The 26,108-nt window shown below is 44.0% G+C and overlaps 1 protein-coding gene across 1 annotated transcript in view; it reads left to right on the forward strand.

The window, feature by feature from the left end:
• LOC308146068 (voltage-gated potassium channel KCNC1-like) overlaps window positions 1–26,108 on the forward strand; it is a 51,060-nt gene that overhangs the window by 2,014 nt on the left and 22,938 nt on the right. Inside the window, 3 exon segments of the mRNA XM_080517715.1 lie at window positions 6,666–6,722; window positions 6,724–7,356; window positions 24,697–25,678. Coding sequence (XP_080373841.1) covers window positions 6,666–6,722; window positions 6,724–7,356; window positions 24,697–25,678 — 1,672 coding nt within the window.

A 26,108-nucleotide genomic window follows, 5' to 3' on the forward strand; every position in this document is an offset into this window, starting at 1 on the left:
TTTCAATTTCTTGACCTTGAGACTCACCTCGAAACCCACCTTTCATCCTTTCCTCGCCTCCTTTGTTGCCGTGCCCTCATGTTTAATCTTTACATTAAAACTCAACTTTTCCATCACCTTTCAGACTCTTTAGAGTCTAATCTGTGACACAACCTTCCACCTTTATGTCTAATTGCCGGCTAGTTCACAGGTCAAGAATCAGTGCAGTAATACTTCTCTCCTTGTCCCATTTGTCAGTCTGCCCCGTGTAGCACATCATTGCCACGCCGGATCATAATGGTGCTAATCATGCAGAGAGGCCAGTGTCATTAATTAGGAGTAGACAGGTTTAAATGACCTAAGAGCGACTTTGGAGGAAGTGGGGGTTAAAGCGATCCGCGTCTGAGGCGAATTCTTCAAAAGCCAGGTTTTTAAAGTTAAATATTGAGGGGTATTAGCTCAGATTCATTCAGGTCCAAAAATAGAGTTCCTTCCTGATGTGACACACTATCCTGTGGCTTCTTTTCTCCTGCACTCTCTGCTTTTACGGGATTATCCTGACCTCCCCTATACTAATGATGGCTCCTTGAATGAGGCTTTAAGTACCTTTTTCTTTCATCACTCTTTCTCAAACCACATCCTTCTGTCACTTGTGAAGTCTCATCCAGGTGTTGTATCTATCCAGAGAGAGAGAGAGAGAGAGAGAGAGAGAGAGAGAGAGATATCACCCAGTTTATCGCTCCTGTGGGCAGAAGAGATTTTAGTCATGGACCCTGACTGAGATTTGAGAGCTCTATTACAGGCTTCATTGCTGCTAGTCTATTCCTGAAAATGGCTTTATGTATTAATCATCCCCAGCCAGCGAAAAGCAGAAAAACCAAGAGTGCATGACTTTTTCTTTCCTCGTCAGAAGCGTTGCTCAGAGGGATCATAACAAGAGAGCAGCAGCTGCATGCTGCTGGCAGGGGTGATTGACCAATATGCACCAGGCTCAAGACACCCAGGGGGGGTGTTGGTGCTTCGGTATGCGTGGATTGGTCAGCCCCTGGAGGCCTCCACACTGGTGTTGCTGTGTAGGGAGCTGCCTCTGGTAGATTGGCCATTTCCTTTCTGCTTGTTTAATTGATTGGCTATTTAATTCATGTTCTTGGAACTGGCAACTAGTGGGCTTTATTTTTATTGTTATTATTATTATTATTATTATTATTATTATTATTATTATTTTTCAATGACAATTCCTTTCGGCTTTTCCATGTATATGATCTGTCTTAGTGGGTCTTTGTGTGGCCCTGTTCTTTGCTTCTCACTGCATGCGCATCACCCTCCCTCTCTGTTTTTTGGCGCTCCCCATCCATTCATGCTATTCCATTCATTCTCATTCTTCTCTATCCTCGTCATACTCTGTCCGCCTTTCTTTTTTTCTTCTTTTTTTTTTTCTACCAACACTCACACCAGCATACGCACACCTTATCTGGCTTGCCCTCTCCCCGGCAGCAGCAGAGTTACACCATGAGGTGCAGTGACAATGTGAGGGGCGAGGACACTGTGGTGTGACACCGCACTAAAAGGGGAGGTGACCGCGGTACTTTCACCACGCTGCAGTGCTTCACTTTCTCCTGTTGGTGTCCCCTCAACACCAGGGAGTGTGTGGAAGAGAGGAGAAGGGTAGTGTAGAGATTAAGGGGAGAGAGCTGAGGAAAGGAGGGGAGAGAGGGAGGTGATATGGATAGAACAGCATGAAGCCTTGTGGTTACATCCTTTGATGAGGTAGCGGGTGGGGGGGGGGGGGGGGGGATGGCTTCGAACCAGAAGCACATACGCAATTTGTGCTCTCCATCTCTTCCTCACACACACAAACATACATTACACATTTGCCTGCAAAGCCCTCCTTTCCTCCCAGTGGAACATTTGCCATTCAGCTCAGCTGCATATCTTTTTTTTTTTTTTTTTTTTACATCCCAACATTTCTGTTTTGCTTCCTCTCCTTTTATCTCTAAATCACTCTGCTTTTTCCACTCCTCTCACTGATACTGCAGGACATTTGTGATCCACCCTGCTACACTTTTCACAGCCACTCAGGTGCTATCCTGAGCCACTGCAAGGTCTTTTTCTGTCTTTCTGCCTCCTCCTCCTCCTCCCCCTCCCCTCTTACATTTTCCCCAACGCCACTCACTCCTCCCTCTCCTCTACAATGCCCACCTTTTATCTCCCCTATTCTTTCCATTCCTCCCTCTTCTACTCTTCCCAGCAACACCTCTTTCTCTATCACGTCTTACTCCCTCTCATCTCTGCCATCTTCCCCTCTGTGATTGGTAAAGATTTTTGCTTTTTCTGCCAACTGCTGGTCCTGTTCCGCATAGTCAGCACTCCTCCAAATGCCTCCCTTTCCTTGTCTATGTCTCTCACCCTCTCTGTCTCTGTCTCTGTCTCTCTTTCTCTCTCTCGTTCTCCACCCCTCCCCCCGGTTATTGCTGCTGGTACCTCATAGTCAATGCATCCCATCATCTCTTGCTCCCTCCCCCTCTTGCTGCAGTGTTTCTGCTAATATATATTAGCGTCAGTGCAGTATCGTGCAAGAGTCGTGTGCACACTCGATCTCTTGTCTGAGACCCCGGCTCTTCATCCATCGCTCCGCAGCAGCAATGGTCGCCTGTATTCAATCATTGGCCAATCCTCATTTTAGCTTTGAAACATGTTTGTTCATTGCAGCCAGGTGAGGATGTATGTATGTGCGTGTGTGTGAGTGTGCGTGCGTGCGCATCCCCCTCCCCTTTCTCCCTCCCTTCTCTCTTCCCTCGTTCTTGCTTTCTCCCCCCCCCGTGTGTGCAGTGGTGAGGCAGTAGTAGCAGGGTGGCGCAGGACATGGTGGCCAAGGCAGGAAATGCTGCAGGAGAGAGAAAAACCGGTGGTGTTGGAGAAGGGGGGGGGGGCTATTCCTCCCCCCCGTCCACCTTTCTCCTCACTCAGTTTTTATCCTCTTTCTTATGTGCACTCACTTTACCTCTTCTTTCTTCCCTCCTGTGCTTTCCCATTCCCACTCGTCCTCCACTTTATTCCTCCATTTTACACGAGACACTCACCTTCGCTCGCCTCACCCCCACCAACCCCTCCATGTCCCCTTGATGCGGCTCTTCCTCTTGCCCCCCCCTCCCCCTCCGTCCTTTCCTGTGTTTTTGCAGTGCTTGCAGTGATTGGAGTGCTGAGGCCAACTTACTTCTGCTTACTTCTTCCTGTTCTGCGCTGAAAACCGCAGGCACTGTCCTTAAATGCGGCCACGAAACATTCAGCTCACGTGACCTCATTAAAGCCAGTGATTTGGTCTTATTAGCTGCTACTTCAGTGGATTCTGGTACTGGAGAAGGAGGCTGCAGTAAATGTATAAAATCGATAAGCTCACCATGCGGAACGAGAGAACAAAAACCACAGTTACAGACTTGTGGTAGTTTGGGTATAAAATATTCAGCAGTTCACCTGCGACGCTACAACTCCCCACGGAGGGCACGGCAGGGTGCAGGCTTTTAAAATCAAGTCCCATGAAAAGTTATTTAAAGGATAAAAGTTTCACAGAGAGTTCACAGAGGCTGTTTCTAAAAACTTGAGCGTCCCATCAGAGGGATTTTGTCCCAGCGAGAGAGAGAGAGCGAGAGAGAGCGCGCGCCGCTGTCCATGGTGCTGAAACATAATCCATCCCACAACACAAGTACTCTCTGCTGGAAAGCCCCTCAGGACGGAGCTGCCTGGGATAACGATCTTTTTACACTCTCTGTGCTTCACTGCACTTCCAAATAAGCTGTTTGTTTCAATCACCCTTTAAGCCGATCTCTTTTTAAGGCTCTGTTTAAACGTTGGAGATGCAAATGCATGATGGTCCACCGCAACTTTCAAACTCAGTGCAGGTTTTTTTTTCTTTCTGCCAAGCAAGCAGATTTGATGCTCCTGCAGCAAAACACGGCACTGACCAAGGAAAGCTGAAAAAAAAGTAGAAATCTAAGACATTTAATACTTGTTTTCTTATGTTTTCATCCATGTATTTAAAATCTACTTTCTGTCTCGCGCTCACAGTTTGAGTTTTGCTTTTTTCTCTCTCACCCATGCAGATATCAATAGAACTTACCTGAGTAGTGTTGAGTCTTTTGCATATAATCCACAACACTTTGAAAAAAAAAAGTGAAATATTTGCACCAAAAAGGCAAAATAAATATTGAAAACGCAAATAAACATTTAAACTATAAAAACTCAAACGAGAAAATAGAAACAGCAAACTTTTCCAATAACCAAAGTTGTTCCTCCAGATCAAAAGTGCCGTAAAAGGATTAAAACAACAAAGTGAACACCAATAAAAAAAAAAGTCCCAAAGAGCCACTGCAGCATCCTGCATTACATAAAGTAAAAGCCTGAAGGGGGAGGAGATGGAAAGAGTTGCCACAAAGTGAAAGATGCATAATTTTGGAAAGGAGGCAGGAGAGAAGAGGATGATTAACACAAAAAGGGGGGAGACATGGAGGGAAAGAGTGAACTCGAGTCAGATGCAGCAAACGCAGGAGCAAGACAGAGAGGGCAGAAAAAACAGAGCTGAAAGAAAGACAAACAGAGTGTCACACTTGATGGGAATAAAAATATGGTGTGAAAGAGAGAGCGAGAGGGAGCAAGGGAGAGAGAGAGAGAGAGGGGGGGAGAGAGAGAGAGAGAGAAAAGTGAAGCCTTGATTCCCCTCCTTCAATGAAATGTGATTCCTTTATGCGGAATGTGAGCGCGAGAAAGTGAGGGAGCGAGTAGTAGGAGGCAGGAGGGGGAGGGCCAGGGAGAGCTCACAGGAGAGGAGGGGGGAGGAGGAAGAGAGTGGTGCATTTCTTTGAATAGAGGAAAAAAAGGCTGACAACATAGATACAGTGCATGTATGGGCTTCTTATTTGTTGTTGCTGTGAACGCGTGTCTTCGCGAGCCCCTCTGGATCGCTATGCAGCCCACGGGTGAACAATTTAACATCGCTGGTAGAAAAGAGAGAGGGAGAAAGAGAGAGGCAGAGAGGACACAGAGCAAATAACTCTGGCTTTTTACTGCAGCGGAATTCATTCACTTTTATAGTGCACTCTCCTTTTCGATGCCCCCCCCCCCACCCCCCACCCCCCACCCCCCACAGGCTCTCTTTTCCCTCCTTCCTCCGTTAGAGACAATATTACACCAGCTGTTCACTGTAACTGCCCCCAGTGTGTGTACTGCATTCACTTCTACCTCTATTTACGTCACTACGTGTCCTTCTCTTCATCTTTTGTCCCCATGTTGTTCTCATGTTGAGGTCTTTGGCTCTGGCCTGCCTTGTTTTCCTGATTATTCTCGCCTATATTCGATCCCTCCATTAAAAATCTGATTTATGGTTGCATCCTCCCTCTCAACCACCCCCCCCCACCCAACCCATCCGTTCACCTACCACCTCTCTCTCTCTCTCTCTTTCTTTTCTGTCCCTGCATGTCGACACACACACACACACACACACACACACACACACACACACACACACACACACACACACACACACACACACACACACACACACACACACACACACACACACACACACACACACACACACACACACACACACACGCAAAGTACATGGGAGAAGTGGCACGAAGAGCACTGACATAATTGTGCATCACATGAATCTACGTGCGGTCGGAGGGGGCTGCAGTAGTGTGTGGAGCACGCATATAGGGCTGATTGAGGAGATCTAACATTAGTACGGACACCGCACTCTCGGGAAGCAATTAACACACACACACACGCACACACACACACACACACACACACACACACACACACACACACACACACACACACACACACACACACACACACACACACACACACACACACACACACGCACACACACACACACACACACACACACACACACACACACACACACACACACACACACACACACACACACACACACACACACGCACACACACACACTGCACCAACAGCAGATAGGCATTCTTGAGAAAGGAAAAGAAAAGAGACAGATCTGCAGTTTTCCCTCTCCCCATCCTTCTGTCACTCTGTACTTTCCGCCACACTGTGAGAGAAGGTGGGGCGTGTTTGTCTTTAGGTGGGATGACTGTGAGTGAGATGTTTAATTAGAGAGAGGATGTGGATGAATACCGACTTGAGCTCCAGCGCTATCCATTGGACGGTGGTTAAACACGACCATATTATGACAGCTGGGAGATAAGTTCAGTGGACTGAGTGAGGGGTGGCAACAGCACCCGGGACTCCAGTCTCATCACCAAAAAGCTTAGGACTGGGATCTTGCATCTCCTCATCACTGTGGTGTCAACAATCGGCCCACGAGGATGCTGACTCATGACTGCGTGCAAAGCCACCTGTTTTCACATTTTTCACTGGCATGTTTTTCTTTTCCCCTCCTCACGATGCTGTGTGCAAAACAACTTTGCTGCCCATCCTTTCCACCCCTGCCCCCCCCCCCCCCCCCCCCGTCACTCTCCCACACCTGCACAAGGTCGTTTTCTCTTTGCGCCTCCATTCCACCGATTATCAAGCGATCAATTGCAGACATGACTCGCATGAACGCGTTGGCTGTTCATTATTTGTATTGCAATGTTGATAATCCACATCTATTTCTCCCTTCTGCTAAAATGTATGCCCTTTTTCTCTCCCCGCAGACTCCTCAGACTCCTCCCTCCTCCTCCTCCCTTCGGTTTCTCTCATCCTCTCCCTCCCCCCCGGTCCTCTATGCTCAGTTCGGTGTGTGTATCCTCTTTCAAAGGGCGCAAGGGTGGGAACAAGTCGTCCAACAAAGCATGTTACAGCGCAGACATGACTTGTCCGTCGGAAAGCGAGAAAATCGTGATAAACTGCGGGGGGGTGCGGCATGAGACCTACCGGAGCACCCTAAAAACGCTTCCCGGTACCCGCTTGTCGTGGCTCACCGAGCCGGACGCGTTCAGCAACTTCGACTACGACCCCAAATTAGACGAGTTTTTCTTCGACCGCCACCCGTCAGTGTTTTCCTTCATCCTCAACTATTACCGCACCGGGAAGTTGCACTGTCCCAACGATGTGTGCGGTCCGCTGTTCGAAGAGGAGCTGGCCTTCTGGGGCATCGACGAGACGGACGTGGAGGCGTGTTGCTGGATGAATTACCGACAGCATCGGGATGCGGAGGAGGCGCTGGACAGCTTCGAGACTCCCGAACCAGACGCGCCGGACGACGACCCGGCACTGGGCGGTGCGGACGGGGACTTGAAAAGACTGTGCATGCAGGAGGACGCAAGGAAAGCGGGCTGGTGGAAAACCTGGCAGCCCAAAATATGGGCACTGTTCGAAGACCCGTATTCCTCCAAATATGCCCGGGTGAGTTACGCACGTCTCTACCTGTGGGGACCAACTTATTATTATTATTATTATTATTTGTTGTTGTTGTACTATTGCACATTATGCTTCTTCATATCTTAGACATGCATGAGTCATAATAACTTTTATAAAACTTTGTCGTGATAAGATTTCCTTTAAGTGCTTTGAAAAAAAAAAATCCTTCATAATGAACTGCGGAGAACTGACTGCTGGTATGTTCTCCCTGACAGTATGGCTTGTATTAAATGGCGGGATATAGACTTACTATTGAATAATTAATGCTGATAGCATATGAAAAAAATGGAAAATGGTATTTCAGCTACGTTGGTAGATTGGTACCAGTTGAAGTAACAGTCAAAAACACCACCCTCCACGTCATATACATGATATATATGTAACGTTTCCGACGAGATGTATTCACACTGAATACCGTTTTTATGGCCATCATAATTCCTATAGTCGTATTCTGCTACTTGAACGGGTTTAATACATATCTGCCTCCAAACGCAGCGTCCGCTGCGCCTCCTGCATCCAAACGCCTTCATTAGGCGATGCTTGCTCGTTTATGATGCACATCAACGAGTCGTATTTCATCTTAGTCATTTTTTTTATTTTAGCACATCACCGAGAAGGCGACGCCGAATCGTCAGTGTGGTTGTCTATTCACACATTTGCCCTTGGTGGGGCTTTACACCACTGCCTTGTTTTTTTGTCAGCCCCCCTGTCCCAGTTGAATGCTACATGCCTTTTACGCACGGGCGTTCTCCCCGTTACGCATAACTTGCGCCTCCGTTGGGATGACATTTATTGTTTTCTTGTTAATAGTCAATGACCTGCCTGCTAAAAGCGACTGATTGATGCTATTTGATCATACAGGTGTAACAGTAACAAGTATCTCTGACTGTGTTTTTGATCCAAGCTACATGAAAACAGTTACAGTGGGCTTGTGGTTCTTTTACCCCCCCCCCCCCCCCCCCTCCCCCCTTGATCATGACTGCTTTGATTTGTGATGTTTTGCATATCCAGAGTTATAGTTTAATCATCTTGCATCCAGTTTTTGCTTTATTAGATTTTCCTGTCATCAGGGTGTGTGAGGACCAGTTGGTGCTTTGAGTGCATGAATACTCTTGGTTCAAATGTAAAACCAGACAGTCAGCAGACACCTGCAGTGTCCAGGAATTCATGCAATCACACTGGAAATAGTTGCCTGTGAAAGATGGATGAATAAACTCAGGTGATACTCACTAACACAAACAGTATCGACTGTAAGATATTAAGACAATGCCTGTATGCACAAAGGCACTTACCTTGTATTGTCAAATGCATTCACAGCCAAACTGGCACCAGGTATTGGTCGACACACCTGGATTCAGTTCCCTCTAAAGGGAGAGAGACGTGTTGGATTTTGATCGACACAAAGTCCAGTATAGTCCACCTGATCTGCCTCTCTGCACTTGGGAAAAGGCAGGAAGCACTTCTCTAACTGTCACTCTCAACTCAATCGATCTGATGTTTCTCTACCCCAACCATTTGGTGCAACAAAACCACGCACAGGTTTAGTTATTCACAGATTACCCTTCAGTGTTGGAATTTTCTTTACACCTTTAAATATATCCATAAATGTAAACCTAAACAATTTGCCGTTGGATTCTTGCAGCATAAGGAAACAGCATTTTTGTTGTTCCCATATACTGTACCTTGAATGCAACTGCATGTACCTGCTGTCTTGCTTCCTGAATGCTCAAGAATATGCACTGGTTATACAAGCCAAGAGCTGATGAATCATACAAAAAGAAACATTTATTCAGTGTAATGGCTGCAGATGGTGATGTTAATGACACCACATTGAGGTTATGGAGAGCAGTGTAGTAGGTAGGATTCATCTCAGTTGCTGCACAACACTGGCTCAATTTTGTGGGTGAACGTCGCCCCCATTTCACTGTGTAGGTCTAATTTGCCAGAGCCATACGTCAAACAGCGATGTGACCCAGATCACAGCTTTTTTTTTTTCCCACTGTGGTGCTTTCTAAAAGTGTTCTGTCCGATGTGTTTGAATTTTTTTGGTCCTTAGAGATGCAAAATGTATGCGAAAACGAAAAGCAGAGGGATTGAGAAAGGATAGGAAATATAAAAAAAAAAAAAAAACGAGGTGGTGATGTGGAAATGTAATGAGACAGATGAGAGAGAGACAGAAAGAGGAAGAAGGAGATGAGAGGAAATAAAGGGAGACAGGAGGAGAGACATTACTCTAATGATTTAAAGGAGGCTTGTTTGCATGTCTGTGATGTAACGCACCAGCAATCAATATTTTGATCGGAGCATTCGATTCACACGCGGGGCTTTTTCTTTATTTCACCTTTGCTGCTCATGATCGTGTGCGGCTCCGGATTTACCGTAGTAGCACACACATGTACAAACACGCACATGCTGGTTGTCGGTGCTGGCTTTTCTGCTGCAGTAGACACGGGAGAGAGGAGGGGGGAGCACCGGAGAAAGAGAAGAGAGGTGGAGGGGGTGGGAGCAGGAGAGAAATGGAGAAGGGGTGAGATAGTGGTGAGAGAAAAGGAGGGAAAAAGGGATTGACGAGAAGCCAGAAAAGGACGTGGTTGAGGTAAAATAAGACGGGGAGATAGGAGAAGGGGTCCCGAGAAAAAAGGAGGAGGAGGTGACAACCACAGAAAGAGAGGGGTGGGGGTGACCCTTGTCTTAGCATCTTCGATTATCTGTGAAGCTTGAGCCATCCAATCTTCCCACCCCGGCACTCCTGCCAGCCTATTGATTGATATTTTATTGATTATCTTCTCTTTTTTTTTTGTCTGCCACACAATCACTTCTTAAAATCTGCGACACCGTTCAGGCATTTGGACCCACAATACCACAACTGCTCAAACCGCTGACAGAATATAGAGAAGTGCACCTGGTCAAGTTTCTCTTTGAGCATCAGATCCTGGAAGTAGAGCTCAGACGACATGCAGGCATCTGACTTGTTTTAATTTGGGACATTTCTGTCCACATCATGCCACGTCATTAATAAAACATTCTGATTCTAAAAAGTGATCTAAATGAACAACAAAGGATTAACTCGTGTTCTCTGGATAATCTAATTTAATGTAATCACGTGTCACTCAGCAGATTAAGTACATGATGGTAAACAAAGATGGAGAAGTTAATGTTTGATGATTAATTATTAAGTAGCCCTGAATATCAGGAAATTGCTTTAGTGAAAACTAGAATAGTCTAGTGACTAATTATATACGGATGCAGAAATAAAAAAGCCTTAGACGTCGCAATGGAACATAATGTATAAAACCACACAGTAAATAAACTGTCTTAAAGAGATATTTTGCTTTGCTTCTTGTATTTCCACGGATGGGCCGTTATTGTCCTATAATGTTGTTTCCTCTGTCCCATTGGTTTAGCTCTGTTTTGGTTACTTCAGTTTTGTACCAGAAGGGCACAGTTGTCTTTGTCAGCAATCTCCCGACAAAGCACCATTTGTAGCTCAGCATGTACAAGATGCCCCTTTGCCCCTTCCAAATCGGACTTTGTGTGCCTGTATTTGATGCATTTCTGGGGAACAACACAGTGTCCAGTGCCCACCTCTCCCTGAAGGTCATATCTTGTGGTTCATTGTTTACTGTTCTTCCCCACTATGTTCACCTCTGGAGAGCACAATGCTGTCATAAACACACATGTGACTCACAAGCTGTGCCAGGCGGCCTCAGAACAGACAGGGAACTACCACATGGGACAGAAAACACAAGAAATGTGGAGTAGAAGATTCTTTTCAACATTTTAGGGATGTCATGTTATTTATTTATTAGTTGGTTTTTTTTTACATTACATTACATTTTTAATCTTTGTTACCAAAAAGTTGTAGAATGACAAAAACTGACTGTTGACAGCATTTGTTCTTAATCCAGCTTGATGTCCTCTTTTGATGTAACTGTATCAGACATGTTCAGTAGAGGTCACTTCTAATTTAGTGTCGTCCAGTGAGGTTTTTTTGCGCTAGTTTTGTTTGCCCGGGTGTACGTTACCTCCCCACTGTGGGTGGATCTTCACAAAACCCGGCGGTGAAGGTGACTGCTTTTTTGTCTGTGTTCGTCCCAACCAACTGTAGCAATCTCGGAGTCTACCTTGTCTTTATTACTGTTTGCTGTGTAAACCCAGAGCACCTCGGGTAGAGTTCCCGTTACAGCTGGTACTGTTATTTTTGTAAAATCAGGCAGTCTCATTTGAAAACAAGAGATTATTCTTCCTACTGTACAAACATCCTCTGCCAAACCTCAAAGCTCCGGCTTCCCTTGGTGGTAGAGACGTGAAACTGCGATTGTTTTTTTTCTTTTCTTTAGCTACTACTTTACTTTAATAGTTCTCTTTTGTGAACGCAAAGGTTTTAAGTGCATGGAATAAAATTTTTACTTTCAGGCGTCTGGTCTGGCATGCGTGCATCTAAGTTGTTTCCATTCATACCCCGACCCTGCTGAAAGGCCTATTTACCACTTCCATTCTTGTTCCTCTCCCTGTGGGCTGCATCTGAAAATAGCAGAGAAAAAGGGGAAAGGAGGCCTTAATTATATTCACTGCCGGCAATCCTCGTCTTCCATTAGGATGAGACTGTACTTCTACCGGGACACAAGCAATGCTTCGAAAACACAAGTCTGAATATAGCGGAAGCACCAGACCGGCCTCGACAGAGGAGAAAGACATTGCTAGGTGCTCGCCGAGTTAATTAAGGTAAACAGTTTTCTTTGAGCATTGGCTGCTAGCGGAGGCGTGGCAATTAGTCAGCTTGACTCTCCTGTGCCGTGCACTCAATAAATATATCGTGTTCTGCTTCAATTTTCCCTGACAGCGTTTTGTACCGCAGGCCTTCTCATGTTGTGTTTGCAACCTCGGAAGCCACTGTCCCTCTGTTTGCTGCCTTGTAACCTGAGCGTGGTCTGTTGGCAATACTTAACCGGGTAGATGCTCTGTGTCTCATAACAAGGAGGGAGACAGGAGCTTTGTGTTGGATAAGCAAGAAACACCAAGGGAACAAAATAAAGCTCGATTGAGATGTAGCAAGCAGTTTTGTTTAATTTTTGCAATGTGTTTTATTCCCTCTAAATGGCTTCATTACATTGAACCTTGAGGCTAATTAATATGTAGTAACATAATTTGTTGGTAAATTTAGCCTCTGTCTTCAGTTAGATTATCATGCAAATATGTGGTTATATTCAGAAGTTGCATCCTGAAACTAGTATTGACTCTTATAGTGGAAACAAAAAAATCGCTTTTTACAAAACAGTACTGTAAAAAACAGTGATTCAACATCTGTAAAGGGTTATGCTATGTTAGCGATGTCTTTTCGCCACTACCAGTGACTATGAGGCTCCACTGGTTGCCTAGCAACAGCTCCGAGCCCAGAAGTAGTCTGACACATAACCCTCTGCAAAACTGTCAACTGTTTTATCATTAAAAAAAAATTTTTTTTGGTGCACTTTGGGTTTTACAGTTTAAGCAAATGACATTACAAGTATTTAAAAAAAGGCGTTGATATGTACATTTTGTTACCTTTGGGCAGAGCCTCACTCTTTCCTCATTTCCAGTCTTTATGGAAATGTGTCTGCTGCTGCAGGCTGTTGCTACATATGCAAACACGACAGCAGCATCAGTCTTCCCATCCGACTCTTAGCAGCGAAAGGGAATAAGTACATTTCTCAAAATGTCAGCCCTCTGCTTTTACCCATTATATGAGATCAAACATGCTGCAGGATTTTATTTAGCAAAAAGTAGCTCCCCTCATCCCTTCCAAATACTTTCCTTTCTCTTTGTGTCCATCACTTCGGCCTCAGCCCATTTGGCCACGCTTGTTAAGTGCTGAGTCAGCGCTCAGCAACACTGTGAAAGCAGTCAATTAGCTGGACATTGTGGTGAACCCAGGGCATTTTGCTCTTATGGTGTGGAATTAAAATGATTCAGAGCAATGGCGTGGTGGAGGGCTCGCGCGCGGTGCCAGAGCAGATTACAGTGGTAGAAGTCTGAATTCTCTAAATGGGGCAAGTCTTGTCAAATCACACGAGGGAGCAGTGTGTTGTGTACTATAATCACACAAAGTGCCACATGCATAAGCACATTGCATGTGTAAACAAACAAGAGCACAGCCTGCACATACTGACACAGAAAAATTATTTTAATTGCGTCTTCAATCAAAAGTCCTTTCACAGCATCAAGATAGTCAATTATTCATAAACAATATCCAGTGCACAATGTGACTAAAGGAGGGCTGATGAGGCGGAGAAACACATTTACCCACTTCCATTACGACATGCATCTTCTGTTTGACCCCTTCCAACACCTGGTCGGACATAAATCACTCTCAGCAGACTCACCTTTTCACATTGGCGTGTACTCTGTAAGTGTAGATGCCCATAAACCACTCAGCTGAATGTTCACACTCAAAGCACGCAGATAAATCACTTCATGGGACATTCCTCCACATGTCACCCTCACAGATTACTCACGTGAACACACTTTCACACACACACACACACACACACACACACACACACACACACACACACACACGCACACACGCACGCACGCACGCACGCACGCACGCACGCACGCACGCGCACACGCACACACACACACACACACACACACACACACACACACACACACACACACACACACACACACACACACACACACACACACACCATTCCAAACTTTAAATAATAATACTTTAAATATGGCAACAACTTGAATGCCAATCTGTCGGAGATTATTATACGGTATATTTTTGTACAGCCTCGCTTTTTCCCAAGTGTCTTTGGATTGGTTGGCTCCGCGTCATTATGTGGCACTTCAACAGTCAAACTGGATCCCTGCTCATTCCCTCGGAAAATGACATTGGAGGGCGTTACTGGGACGATTCCTGTGTGACCATCTGCTTCCTTGTGATTGTCCGTCCTGTCCAAGTGGCAGCGGAGTGGAGGCAGAGTGCATATATCAGCAAACGACCGCAATTAATAGAGATAGAGCCTCGATCTGGAGAACATTCTGAGACAGGAGTCGATTTTGGATTGAAATATAGAAACAAAACATATGGATGAAACAACTTTAATGTGCTTTTGTTAAACTGGCTTGCCCTCTGCATGTGCTTCGCTATGTTTCATTTTCTCTTTTATGACTTAGTAATGAGGTAGATTATGGACACTTACCGAAGCATACGTAACAAAGACAGCCAGACAAAGGACAGAGGGGGTTTTGTGAAGAGAAAAAGACACGTGAAGGCAGTCGGTCACTGTGGCTATTAGAGCAGACTGGCTTTATTTGTCCCGGACGGTGCGGACAGGACAGGAAAGGACAGATGGAGAAAGGAGTGAGGAAGCGAGAAATAAAAAGGGGATTGACTGAGAAATACTGGAGCTGCACTGCACAGGACAAACGCACGTGTCTGCTGCAGAAATCTGAACCCAATACAAAGGAGGAGAGAAAAAAACAAAACAGACGTGTGTGCAGTTCACTCACCTCCAAACGGTGTTTGTTTGTTTTCTTAAATGTTTGACAGGACTGCAGAGGGATGAAATGAAGGGGACCTGAACAAGCATGACTGTGACGTGATGGCTTAGAGCAGTCTGTGTGCGTGTGTGTGTGTGTGTGTGTGTGTGTGTGTGTGTGTGTGTGTGTGTGTGTGTGTGTGTGTGTGTGTGTGTGTGTGTGTGTGTGTGTGTGTGTGTGTGTGTGTGTGTGTGTGTGTGTGTGTGTGTAAGTCAAGCTTACCGATTTAACTGTATCATGTTAGAGTTGAGTCATTCAGGGAATCTCTGAAACAGAAGTCTGTATTGTGATTGAATTTTTACCAGGATCACTTCCAAGAGCACTGACCTCCGAGAGTCGATGTTTCTAGCTCTCAGAAAATAAAGTATACGCGAGGATTACCCAGAGCAGAAGCTAATTATATCCTCCAACCTCACTCCGGCAGTCCTCCTCCTCCTCCATCCTGTCCTCCCGCATTCAGAGCTTTGATGAGCCTGAATCGTGAGCGTCGAGTGAGGTCATGTGTTTTGCACATATGCAGCCGTCCCATGAACGTCCCTCCCGTGGTGGTTCTGCCCTATTTTTCTCCTGTCCTCCAAATTCCGCAGTGTCCCAGGTTCGGTCCCTGGGTGACCCCCCCCCAATAGAGGCCACCCGCTTTAACTGCCCCTCCTGTCTCAGATCCCGCTGTGGTCCGTCCATGTTGGTGGCTTCAACTGAGTGGGAATGGAAAGGAATCAAACCAGCACGATATCTTCTGCGCTGTTGTTTTCTGCTCCATTGTCAGTCTCCTATGATTAGTTGTCAGGGAGCCCTTCATTTACTGAGACACAGCCAAATCACATCGCCAAAACTCAACAAATCTGTATTGTTTACTTTTTCCTATCATAGATGCTGACATGATGAGTTGAGTGAAATAAAAGCAAGCTGATTTAATGCAGCACTACATTCTTACTGTAAGATACGTTGTTGATGCAAAGTTAATCCCAGAAAGTCAAATGATCTGAATTCAAACATTTATATTTTTGCCCTTCAATTTTCTCAGCGTTTTGCATTTTCATCAAAGTTTTAATAATAATATTTTGGTTAGTGCAAAATATATAGTAGATATAATAAAGCTTTAAGAATGTGAATTTTTTTAAAAAAAATTTTGGAAGGCACAATCATATCAATTCATCGCTAAATATTTTATCCAAAGAATTCAGAAAGAAGAGTTTGTGAGCATTTTCTCCAGGTCTCGTCTTACAGTCCAAAAACATGGATTTGAGGTTAATTAAATTAAATCTAAGTTCCCCTCAGGTGTGTGTGTGGTTGTTTGTTTCTCTGAGTTTGTCCTGTGATGGATTTCACCGTGTCGAATTTGCTCCATTTGACACGGCAGCATCACACATAGATGAATAGATAAAAATACTGTAGATACATCAAGAAAGAATAGCGTCGTGGTTAGTTTTTTTTTTGTTTACACTGTAAACAAAAATACTTACACAATGTCAAATCTTGTCTTCATAAAGTATAGCTACTCTAAACTTTGCCTGTTGTTAACATATGATGCACAGTAGAAATATTTTTCCTTTTTTCAAATCAGAATACTTTTATTTCGATCAACACAATAAAGCACACTTCTGATTGTATTGCCCATTCACATAGCGCTTGAGTGTGCATGTGTATACAGTATCAGCTGGACAGTGCTCAGATAAACCAGTTATACGATTTCCTTTTATCTCTTAATTCAGACGTGCACACACACACACACACGCACACCCAAGCACATCACACACACAATACCTTAAATCTTTTTAGACATTTAAGTTAGTCAATGTAAAAAAACTACAATTTAAGGTGACCAAATCATAAATGTTCACCTTGAGGCCACCGGAACCTCAAATGAATGACGGTAATACAGTAGATAATTGCAGTCAGTTATTTTCTGTGTGGTTTTAACTCTGCCTGATACCACTGTGATTAACACTGTTAGATTCATGCCAGCATAGCTGAAACACATGGAAGAGCCTTGAGGTTGAGGGTCATAAATGGCTAAAAGCCACTGAAGGTATTCATAATTCAACATGTAGAAAAAAAAATACAACACTTTGCAGTGGTGCTCTCTCTCTCTCTCTCTCTCTCTCTCTCTTGCTCAGCGTCCATTCCTCCCTCTGCCATTCCACTCAGTTTTGTCCATTTCACAACCAATGTCCTTGAAGGGAACTCTTCCTCTTGTGACATTTTAATTGTTTTTGTCTTGTTCGTGCCTATTTTGCCTTGTTTTTTCTGTGATCTCAGTCCAAATCACTAAAACCTTTGATTTGAACAATACTCTGCAGTAACGATGGCATGATTTAAGACTATTTCTGTAGCAGACTCAAGGTTAAACTCACAGTGCAGGCTAAGTGGTTACTTTGGATGTCTCTGAGTGATTGCTACAGTCATTCACCTAAGATAATAGATTAATCACCCAATCCTGGTCTGAACCAGCGCTCGGTCTGCCCTTCAGGAGAGTGTTCTGTATTTCACGTCGTTAAAAACCTTCATTTTTCATGCCTCATTCACGTGCAGATTTCCTATCATCCTTCAATGTCTCCTTATCATTGCTGACTCTGGAGCAGTGGGCTCCCATTGGCTTTGCCCTCTGGAAAAGACTCCCAGTACGTCACGGTGCAGGTCACCGTTCGCCATACGAACGCCGACCAAACATCACCATTGGTGTACGCTGAACAAAAGCCCTGCTAATAAGAATTTCTGTCTTTGTGTATCCCTGTCAAGGTCACTCACCCTTGACCTGACAAATTACAGTCTTTTTTGAACAATCAGCCGCTGGATCGACCGATCACAATCTGGCTCTCGCTTGTCTATATTCAGCCCTTTACACCGGCTGTAGGAGCAGTATTTGGCTTAGTCTTGTCCTTGGTGCCTGAAAGCAGAGGCTAACGCAGTGGTTGTCATGGTGACAGAGAGCCCGGCAGGGCTGTGGTAATACTGTAATGATAAAGCTCTTCTGGATGGTGCCGCAGTAAACACAGCGCCACTAGGGTCCCGTTAAGGAAGAGCGCAGCGCACCGCCATGCATGCAAAAACGCCTGTAGGGCTAATATCAGCTCCGACAATCTCTCCTTGGTTATATCACTTACATTCGTGTGCTCCCAACACCTCCCCTTTTCTTCTTCTTCTTCTCCATCTCTTTATTGCAATCTCCCTCTCCGTCGCCCCACTCTTTCCCCCTTGATTGGTGAGAGTCGCATCATTGTCTCCTAAGCTCATCCGTTCATCTCCTACACCTCCATTCCTTCACCCTCTCTTCTTCACTCATTCATCGAAGTACAATCAACGCTCTCTCTCTCTCTCTCTCTCTCTCTCTCGCTTTCTCTCTCTCTCTCTCTCGCTTTCTCTCTCTGTCTCTCTGTCTCTTTCTCTCCGTCTCTCTGTCTATCTCTCTCTCTCTGTCACTCTGACATTGCTTCTCTCGCCTTCTCTGGCTCACGCTCTTTTGAATTTCTGTTGATGATCTTTTCAAATCTAATTTCAGAGTCTCTCCAGTGAATGTGGGGGGGCTCTATTGAACTCTATTGGACCTTGAAGGTCAGTGGGCTGCAGCTTTCCTGTATGGAATCCGGCACATTTACGCATCCGGCCGGGATCACAGCGTGCGTCTAAATGCTAAATTCAGGGAATTACTATGGCTGTTCAGACCAGGAAAACACACACACACACACACACACACACACACACACACACACACACACACACACACACACACACACACACACACACACCACCCACCGTCGCATACCTTCATGTTGCAGCGATGGGAGGATCGGGGTTGAGCGCAGAGACAAAGTGCCCGAGGAGATAAATAAGTGTGAAGTGACAGATCGCTACTCCTCCTTTTATCATCTTCATCCACCTCTTTCTTTCTCTCTGTCTCTCCTCTCATTCCTCTCCATCACCTCAATGCAGTGCTCATGCAGCGACCACTCGCTATCTGTGATCAGCACACACTCCTCCTGTGCCCATAGGCTGTTTTGTCTCTCTCACATTGTGAGTCACGTCCACAGACACACTTCTCCCGGACACTTTCACCAACAGATGTATACGCATACAGTCGGCCCTCACCTGTGCGCTACATGCAGCCTTCGGTGAATCACTGTAATAGCATTTTTATTAATGGTGAGGCAGTGGAAGTGCTTCTTCTCCCCTCCCCACCAGACAGGAGCCCTCTGCTCGACATGCTGCTGCATATTTAAAAAAGGCTGGCTGCTGTGATGAATTGATCAGTATCGATTCGATGTTCAGATCTCCATTCTAATCCACTGTACTCTGCCGTCCTAAAATACTGTGCAATTCAATTACTTCCACCATGAATTAACCTTTTGTTTTATCAGTGGCAACATTCAATTGTAGCTTTTAACTAACTGTGGTCAGACTAATTGAAGTAAAGCATGGGAGATCAAAGCTGCTCGCAGTAGTAACACTCAGTCCTGAGTGAATATTTGTTTTTCATTGGACACGTAGAGCTGTCATTATTAGGTCAAGCTCCGCCGGCACACGCTGGTTCTTCACTGTCATCCAGGAAACCGTTTTGCATTTCAGTTTCAGATTCTCAGATTGAAATACAGATGGGTGATTTCCTGTGTGGATAAGATTTTCCCCCCAGTGACAACAGCCGACACTAAAGTTTAATTTAAAAGACGAGAGTGGATCTGGAAATCAGGGGAGGATTTGCAGTGGCATCAGAAATCTCCTGTGTCCTTGTGTGTTTGTACTTTGGCAGATAAGACAGGAGAAATAATCTATAGAAAATTCTGCTTCAGTGAAGGGGTTTACTAAATGTTCAACAGGGCAGTCGACTTTTGTTTCAGTGGCAACTCCGTGGACAAAATACGGAAGTTAATGGTTTAATTCAGTATGTAGCACTTATGAGCCACACTAGTACTGTCTTACTGTTTTAAAATGAAGACTTTAATGAAATCGTTCCATTGTTGAATCTAATCAGAAGAAAGAAAATGAGATGTGAAATAAAAACTGTGAGATTGCTATTGTTGACAACGTAAGGAGCATTTTTTTAAATCATAATTTTTTAAAATGTCTATTCAGGTGCATTCATTGCATTTCAAAAGTTCATATTAAGTTATCCTCTGCATTTGGAAACGTATTTTCAACTGCAGAGATGATTGATACGGCCTTATAAGCCACCGAGCTACGAAGAGAAATTGATTGATTGTCAATATTACACATACTCACATTACTGTAATTTAGTAGTCTACTGAGCATTACAGTTTACGTCACGTAATTAAGGTTGCTACCTTTAAATCTCCACAATTTGATATTTGTAGCCATTAAGGGAGGGACTCTCTACTTATTGAAAAGTGTATTTTTTTTCTTAAAGTACTTTTACTTGTAGCTGAGTACAATTTGAGCAATGTAAACATAAACGTACTTCAGTCCCTATTGTGATGTCTTTATGCATCTTTAATAAAGTTCTTTGCACAAGTAGGCCTGCAGACAAATCTATCAAAACTATTTATATATCTAATTTATTTTCGTATTTCTTATTATAGGAATTTCAGTCCTGTATTATATTATACCTGTAACCTCATGTGTATCTAATTTGATGTCAGAGTTTAACAGCTTCAAGCTTTAATCAGGTGATATTTAAAGCGTTTCCAGTCAAATATCATTGCAGTAAAGTACTTTTACGTGCAAGTGCTTGCAGTTTCAAAATCAAGTGATTTGAAGGGTTAAGATATTGGACTAAAATGCTGAGGGCTCTGTTTGTCGCACTTGTTGACAGAAGTTGCTTTTATGGCAAGAGCCTGTCATTTACTGTTAGCCTTCAGTCTCTTGATTGATCGCTTCTGTTTTTTTCTGCTTCTCACGCTTTCTCTCACTTTCCTTTCTGTCATCCGTCCTGTCTTCTCGCTTGTCCTCCGTCCATGACACAGTCATATCACATCGACATCATCGCAACGACGAGCTACCGTTGCTAAAGTCTGAGAAAACTCAAGCGTTTGGACTTTGGAAGAAAGTTTTGGGATTCGGCCTTCGTCGTCTCTCACTTGTCTTATACGCCGTCCTTTCTTTTGGACTGCTTCAATTTTTCTCTTCTTCCCTCTGTGCTTCTCTACGCATGGATCCACATCGTCTGGTCTCCCTCCCACCTGTCCACCTCCTCTTGTGTCTCCACCTGTGTAGCCTACATAGATGACACAACGGCGCTGCAGATTTGCCGCTCTTTTGTTTTTGGACTCTCTCAAGTCAGCAAACAAATAAAACAAACAAAAAAAAGCACAAAAAAAAAACAGCTCAGTGCAAAAACAGATCCGACACATCTGACGATCCTCTAGTATTTCATTGCATCTGATCAGGCCGATTGTTATTGTATTACTTACATCATTAATGTCATCATAATCACAACAGTAACATAAAAAGAATACGAGCAGAACACCTCAGGGCAAAACTCTCCTTATTGCCCTGATTTGTACATGGGAAGACTTTCTGGTGCTCAACCAATGAGGGACCGTCGTGAGTCGGTCCCGCTGGTGCCTTCCTGGTTCCCCGGGATGGGGGGTGGTGGTGGTGGTGGTGGTGGAATTATGGGGGTACAAGTAGGAGGATGATTGAGAAGCTCGCTGTGTGTGCCCGTGTGTGTGTTTTCATGATACAGAAGAGAGGAGCACTGCAGCAATCTGAGAAAGTAGGTCAGACACCGACTAGTGAGAAACATGGCAGAGGAGAAAAAGAGGTAGGGAACAGAGATGGAGAAGGAAAGGAGGGACAAGTGGAGGAAGAGGAGAGGGGTAGGAAAAAAAAAAAAGGCCAGAGTGAGAGGGAGTGTGGGGGAAGGAGGACGGACGGTTTCAAGACTGACAAAGCAGGAGAAAACAGAAGAATTGATGATTTTCAGCGACTTCAAATAAAAAGAGAGACTCCCGATGTTACCTCCTGCAAAATGGACCTCAAAGCTGTCAACTGACTGGACATGGACTTTTTCTGACTTTCTCACTTTTTTTCTTTTTTTTTTTTCATCTGCTAATCTCCTCAATAAACACAGCGGCTCAGAGTATTAACTCTTCCGCTTAGTCTGCTTCTGTCCTGAAGGCACTTAGAGAGAATATGTGTAGGCTTTCATCCAATTTCCAATTCAAAGAAAAGAGGGAGAGAAGTGGGAGTATCCAGCCATCCATCTTTCTGCTACAACGCTCAGTCCACCTCGGGGCCACAAGCCACTTGAGCCAATCGGTGGACGACACTAACCAATTATCCTCAAATGCATGTTTTTGGACTGTGGGAGGGAACTGGAGGATGCAAAGGGAGAACATGCAAACTCCGTACAGATGCGGCTCCTTGAGCCAGGGGTATTCTCAGAGGACTGGGAACTTTCAAGACACGATGAGTGAAGCTGGTTCCTATAAGTATGATGCTGCCCATATTACATAAGTGCATAATGTTGAAAATACACGGCGACACGCACAATACACTGAGGGCACTCAGCCTTCTTATATATATGGGCTCCACTCAAGTATGAATTACCTTTCTCTTTTGCTCTTCAGGCCATGTCTGTGTTTTATTATTTATTTGGTAAAGCACAAAGTATACTGCATCTATAAATACACCGTGGGGCTTGTCGGAAGGGACCGCAATGGGGAGAGATTGTGCAGTAGCCGCTCGCACACTGGTGTTATCACGCCACTGTAATTGATTCGCTGACAATTGAATGAGCTACAGTGGAATAATAAGCTTGGGTACATATAGTGAGCTTGCAGATCACACAGATGGCCAGTGTTAAGAAAATTGGCTCTGAGTAATGAAAAAGAGAAGCAAACCTGAAAAACAAACTCGCTGTGAAAACAAAGCTCTCTGCGGTGGGATACTGTTATAACTTTATTCTTTTTCTGTCTGTCCAGGAAAGTTATCTTGAGGACAACATTTTGGAAGCAAACACACACTGAAGCACAGAACACATGCCACATGGAGGAAGAATAACACTAAGATATTATCTTTGGAAAGGCCTATTTTAAACATTTTATAAATACAATTCAAGATCACTGTGTGTAATTGATCCTAATTTACTATACTGCTTTAACAAACTCCTTCAAGAACAACAGCATTACATGTTTAACAAAGAATAGCTCCAAAACAACACATATAACCTGCATTAAAACTCAACATCTGGCAGGATCTGAAAATAGAAATTCACATTTGTATAACTCACTGCAGAAGGTAGCCCCCACCTCAACAAACACCATTAAAGCATACTGGGAAACTGAACAGGGCGTACAGATACCAGATGATATCTGGGACCAGAGACTGGGACACATACTTAAATGTTCAAATAATACGAGACACAACTTAATCTAATTTAAGGTACGACATAGTTTACACTTTACAAAAATACAACTGCATAGATTTATTTTTTTTTCCTGAAAGTGCACGTTGTTTTTGTTTTTTTAAATATAATTTTTGGTTTCTTTTGTGTTCAGTTAAAAAGAAAAATTCCGGTAGTATGTTGTATGTCACGTTTCAAAGATTTAATAATATATATATATATATATATGTATATATATATATATATATATATATATATATAAAAATATTAAAACAAAACTCAACATCTATTACTGTTGTATTTGTACAACTGTTTCGAAAATATTTGAAGTTATTCCAAATATAGCCTTAATCTAAGGGATAAATGCACAACTATGCCTCCAGATATGAAGTATTTGAACACATTTCTCTGCTTCTCATAAGAAAATGTAATTTAAACAGACAACTAAAGTAGACTAAGTGATGTGATGACTGGGCTGAAGGGTAACGTCACTTGTGGCACCGGCAATGTACTCCGACTGTCAGTCAAGCCAAGAGGCAGGAAGGGCCACTGTGAAATCGGCATTAAAAAATTATGCCAATGTTTTAAACATTGTTGCTTTTATAAATGGTGAGTAATTATGTTTACAAAAAAACAAAAAAACAACCCTCCCCACTGAGATGTACTCTTAAGTTTACAAGCCTGACATTACATCTTACCGTATGTCTGTTAATAAATGTCACTTTTTCAGGAAACGACAGTGTTGTGACATGTTAGAGAGAAAACACCGTGAGCCGTGGGAATAAAAGAGGCACATCTCACTTGTTTGCTATGACATACAGATGATAGTTTATTTGTTTATTTTTTTCCTATTCCGTCAGCTCCACTGTGACGTTTCCATTGTATCCAGCTTCCTTCAATCTTTCAAATGTTTCTATATATCAGTCATGCTTTTCATTTGTTTTATTTGCCTCCACATGCTGTGTAAAACAGTTTTGCTTGTATCACACACCAGTGATTTTTTTTTTTTAATTTATGTAATTCAGGTGCCACTTTTTTTGTCCTATAAGTGCAACAAAGGATATCATACACAGAACCCTACATCTAGAATTCATTTAGAATATATTAAATATTTAAGCTGGTTGCAATGCAAGTATAATTTAGAAACTTTTTTTTAATGAGAACATTTATTGTGACTCTCATCAGAGGATGTGCTGTAGTTTGTTTGTGTGCAGTTTCACAATCATTGTATACACATATGTTGAAACATTGTGGTGGTTAGATTAAAACAACCTACTGCATTTTATAACAAATCTGTGGATGTGGAATTTCTCTTGTGAAATTCAGGGTTGGACTGAAACAGCTTGATTTCCCTTGTTTTTACTTAATACATGCCATAGCTTTTTTGTACTTGCCTTTCTTTGTTTGTCTTTTAAAGAAATGCATCTTTTAACAGTTTTCTCTTTCTCCTTTCCCCATTCTCCCCTTTTGGTTTGTTTTCTCTCTACCAGTACGTGGCGTTTGGCTCCCTATTCTTCATTCTCATCTCCATCTCCACTTTCTGCATGGAGACGCACGAGGCCTTCAACACCATCATCAACAAGACGGAGAACATCACGGTGGGCAACATGACCCACGAGGAGATTGTATACGAGGTGGTGACTGACAGCTGGTTGACGTATGTGGAGGGCGTGTGCGTCATATGGTTCACCATCGAAGTCTTGCTGCGAGTCACCTTCTGCCCAGACAAGTTAGAATTCTTCAAGAGCACCCTCAACATCATCGACTTTGTCGCCATCCTGCCCTTCTACCTGGAGGTCGGCCTGAGCGGTCTGTCCTCCAAAGCTGCCAAGGACGTCCTGGGGTTCCTCCGCGTTGTCCGATTCGTCCGCATCCTTCGAATCTTCAAGCTCACGCGCCACTTTGTGGGTCTCCGCGTCCTCGGCCACACCCTGCGCGCCAGCACCAACGAATTTCTCCTGCTCATCATCTTCTTGGCCCTCGGTGTCCTCATCTTCGCCACTATGATCTACTATGCTGAACGAATCGGCGCCGACCCAGACGACCCGACGGCGAGCGCCCACACCAACTTCAAGAACATCCCCATTGGATTTTGGTGGGCCGTTGTGACCATGACCACGCTGGGCTACGGAGACATGTATCCGGAGACATGGTCAGGGATGCTGGTGGGAGCGCTGTGTGCCTTGGCTGGTGTGCTAACCATTGCTATGCCTGTACCTGTCATTGTCAACAACTTCGGCATGTACTACTCTCTGGCCATGGCCAAACAAAAGCTGCCCAAAAAGAAGAACAAACATATCCCCAGAGCGCCGCAGCCAGGGTCGCCCAACTACTGCAAGCCAGACGCTCTGGCAATGGCTACCGCATCGCCTCAGAGGCTCTTGGGAAATGTCTTGGGTGGAGTTATGGGGTCTGGAGGCATCGGGGGTGACTGTCCCCTCGCTCAAGAAGAGATTATAGAGATCAACAGAGGTGAGATTTATTTTTTTTTTTTTTATTTCCATGGTGAAAGGCCTGAAAAATGTGATTAATTAATGTATCAAACACTTTCATTAAATACAAGTTTGGATAGTTACCAACAATGAACTCAGAGGTCCAGTGGAGATTCAGCAGTGCCAAAGTTTCAAGAGAAATAATTGGGAGAATTATGAAAAAGTGATCCATAGTTGAATCTTGTGCCATCCTGCAGAAAGCCTGGCCCATCAGAATTCCTGTGTAATTTATGATCAGCGAGTGAGTCCACAGTTGCCTTCAGGCACCCATCTGTCGGTGAAGAACAAACACTGTGGACGGAAAATGAACTCAATTATCTATTAAAAGAGCTTAATGCATCTCAATTTGGGCTGACTTCACATATTTTCTCCCTGGCATTTGCAGTAAAATCAGGAGAAGCGGTAATTTG

This window comes from Blennius ocellaris (genome assembly GCF_963422515.1).
Source record: "Blennius ocellaris genome assembly, chromosome: 21".
Classification (NCBI taxonomy): Eukaryota; Metazoa; Chordata; class Actinopteri; order Blenniiformes; family Blenniidae; genus Blennius; species Blennius ocellaris.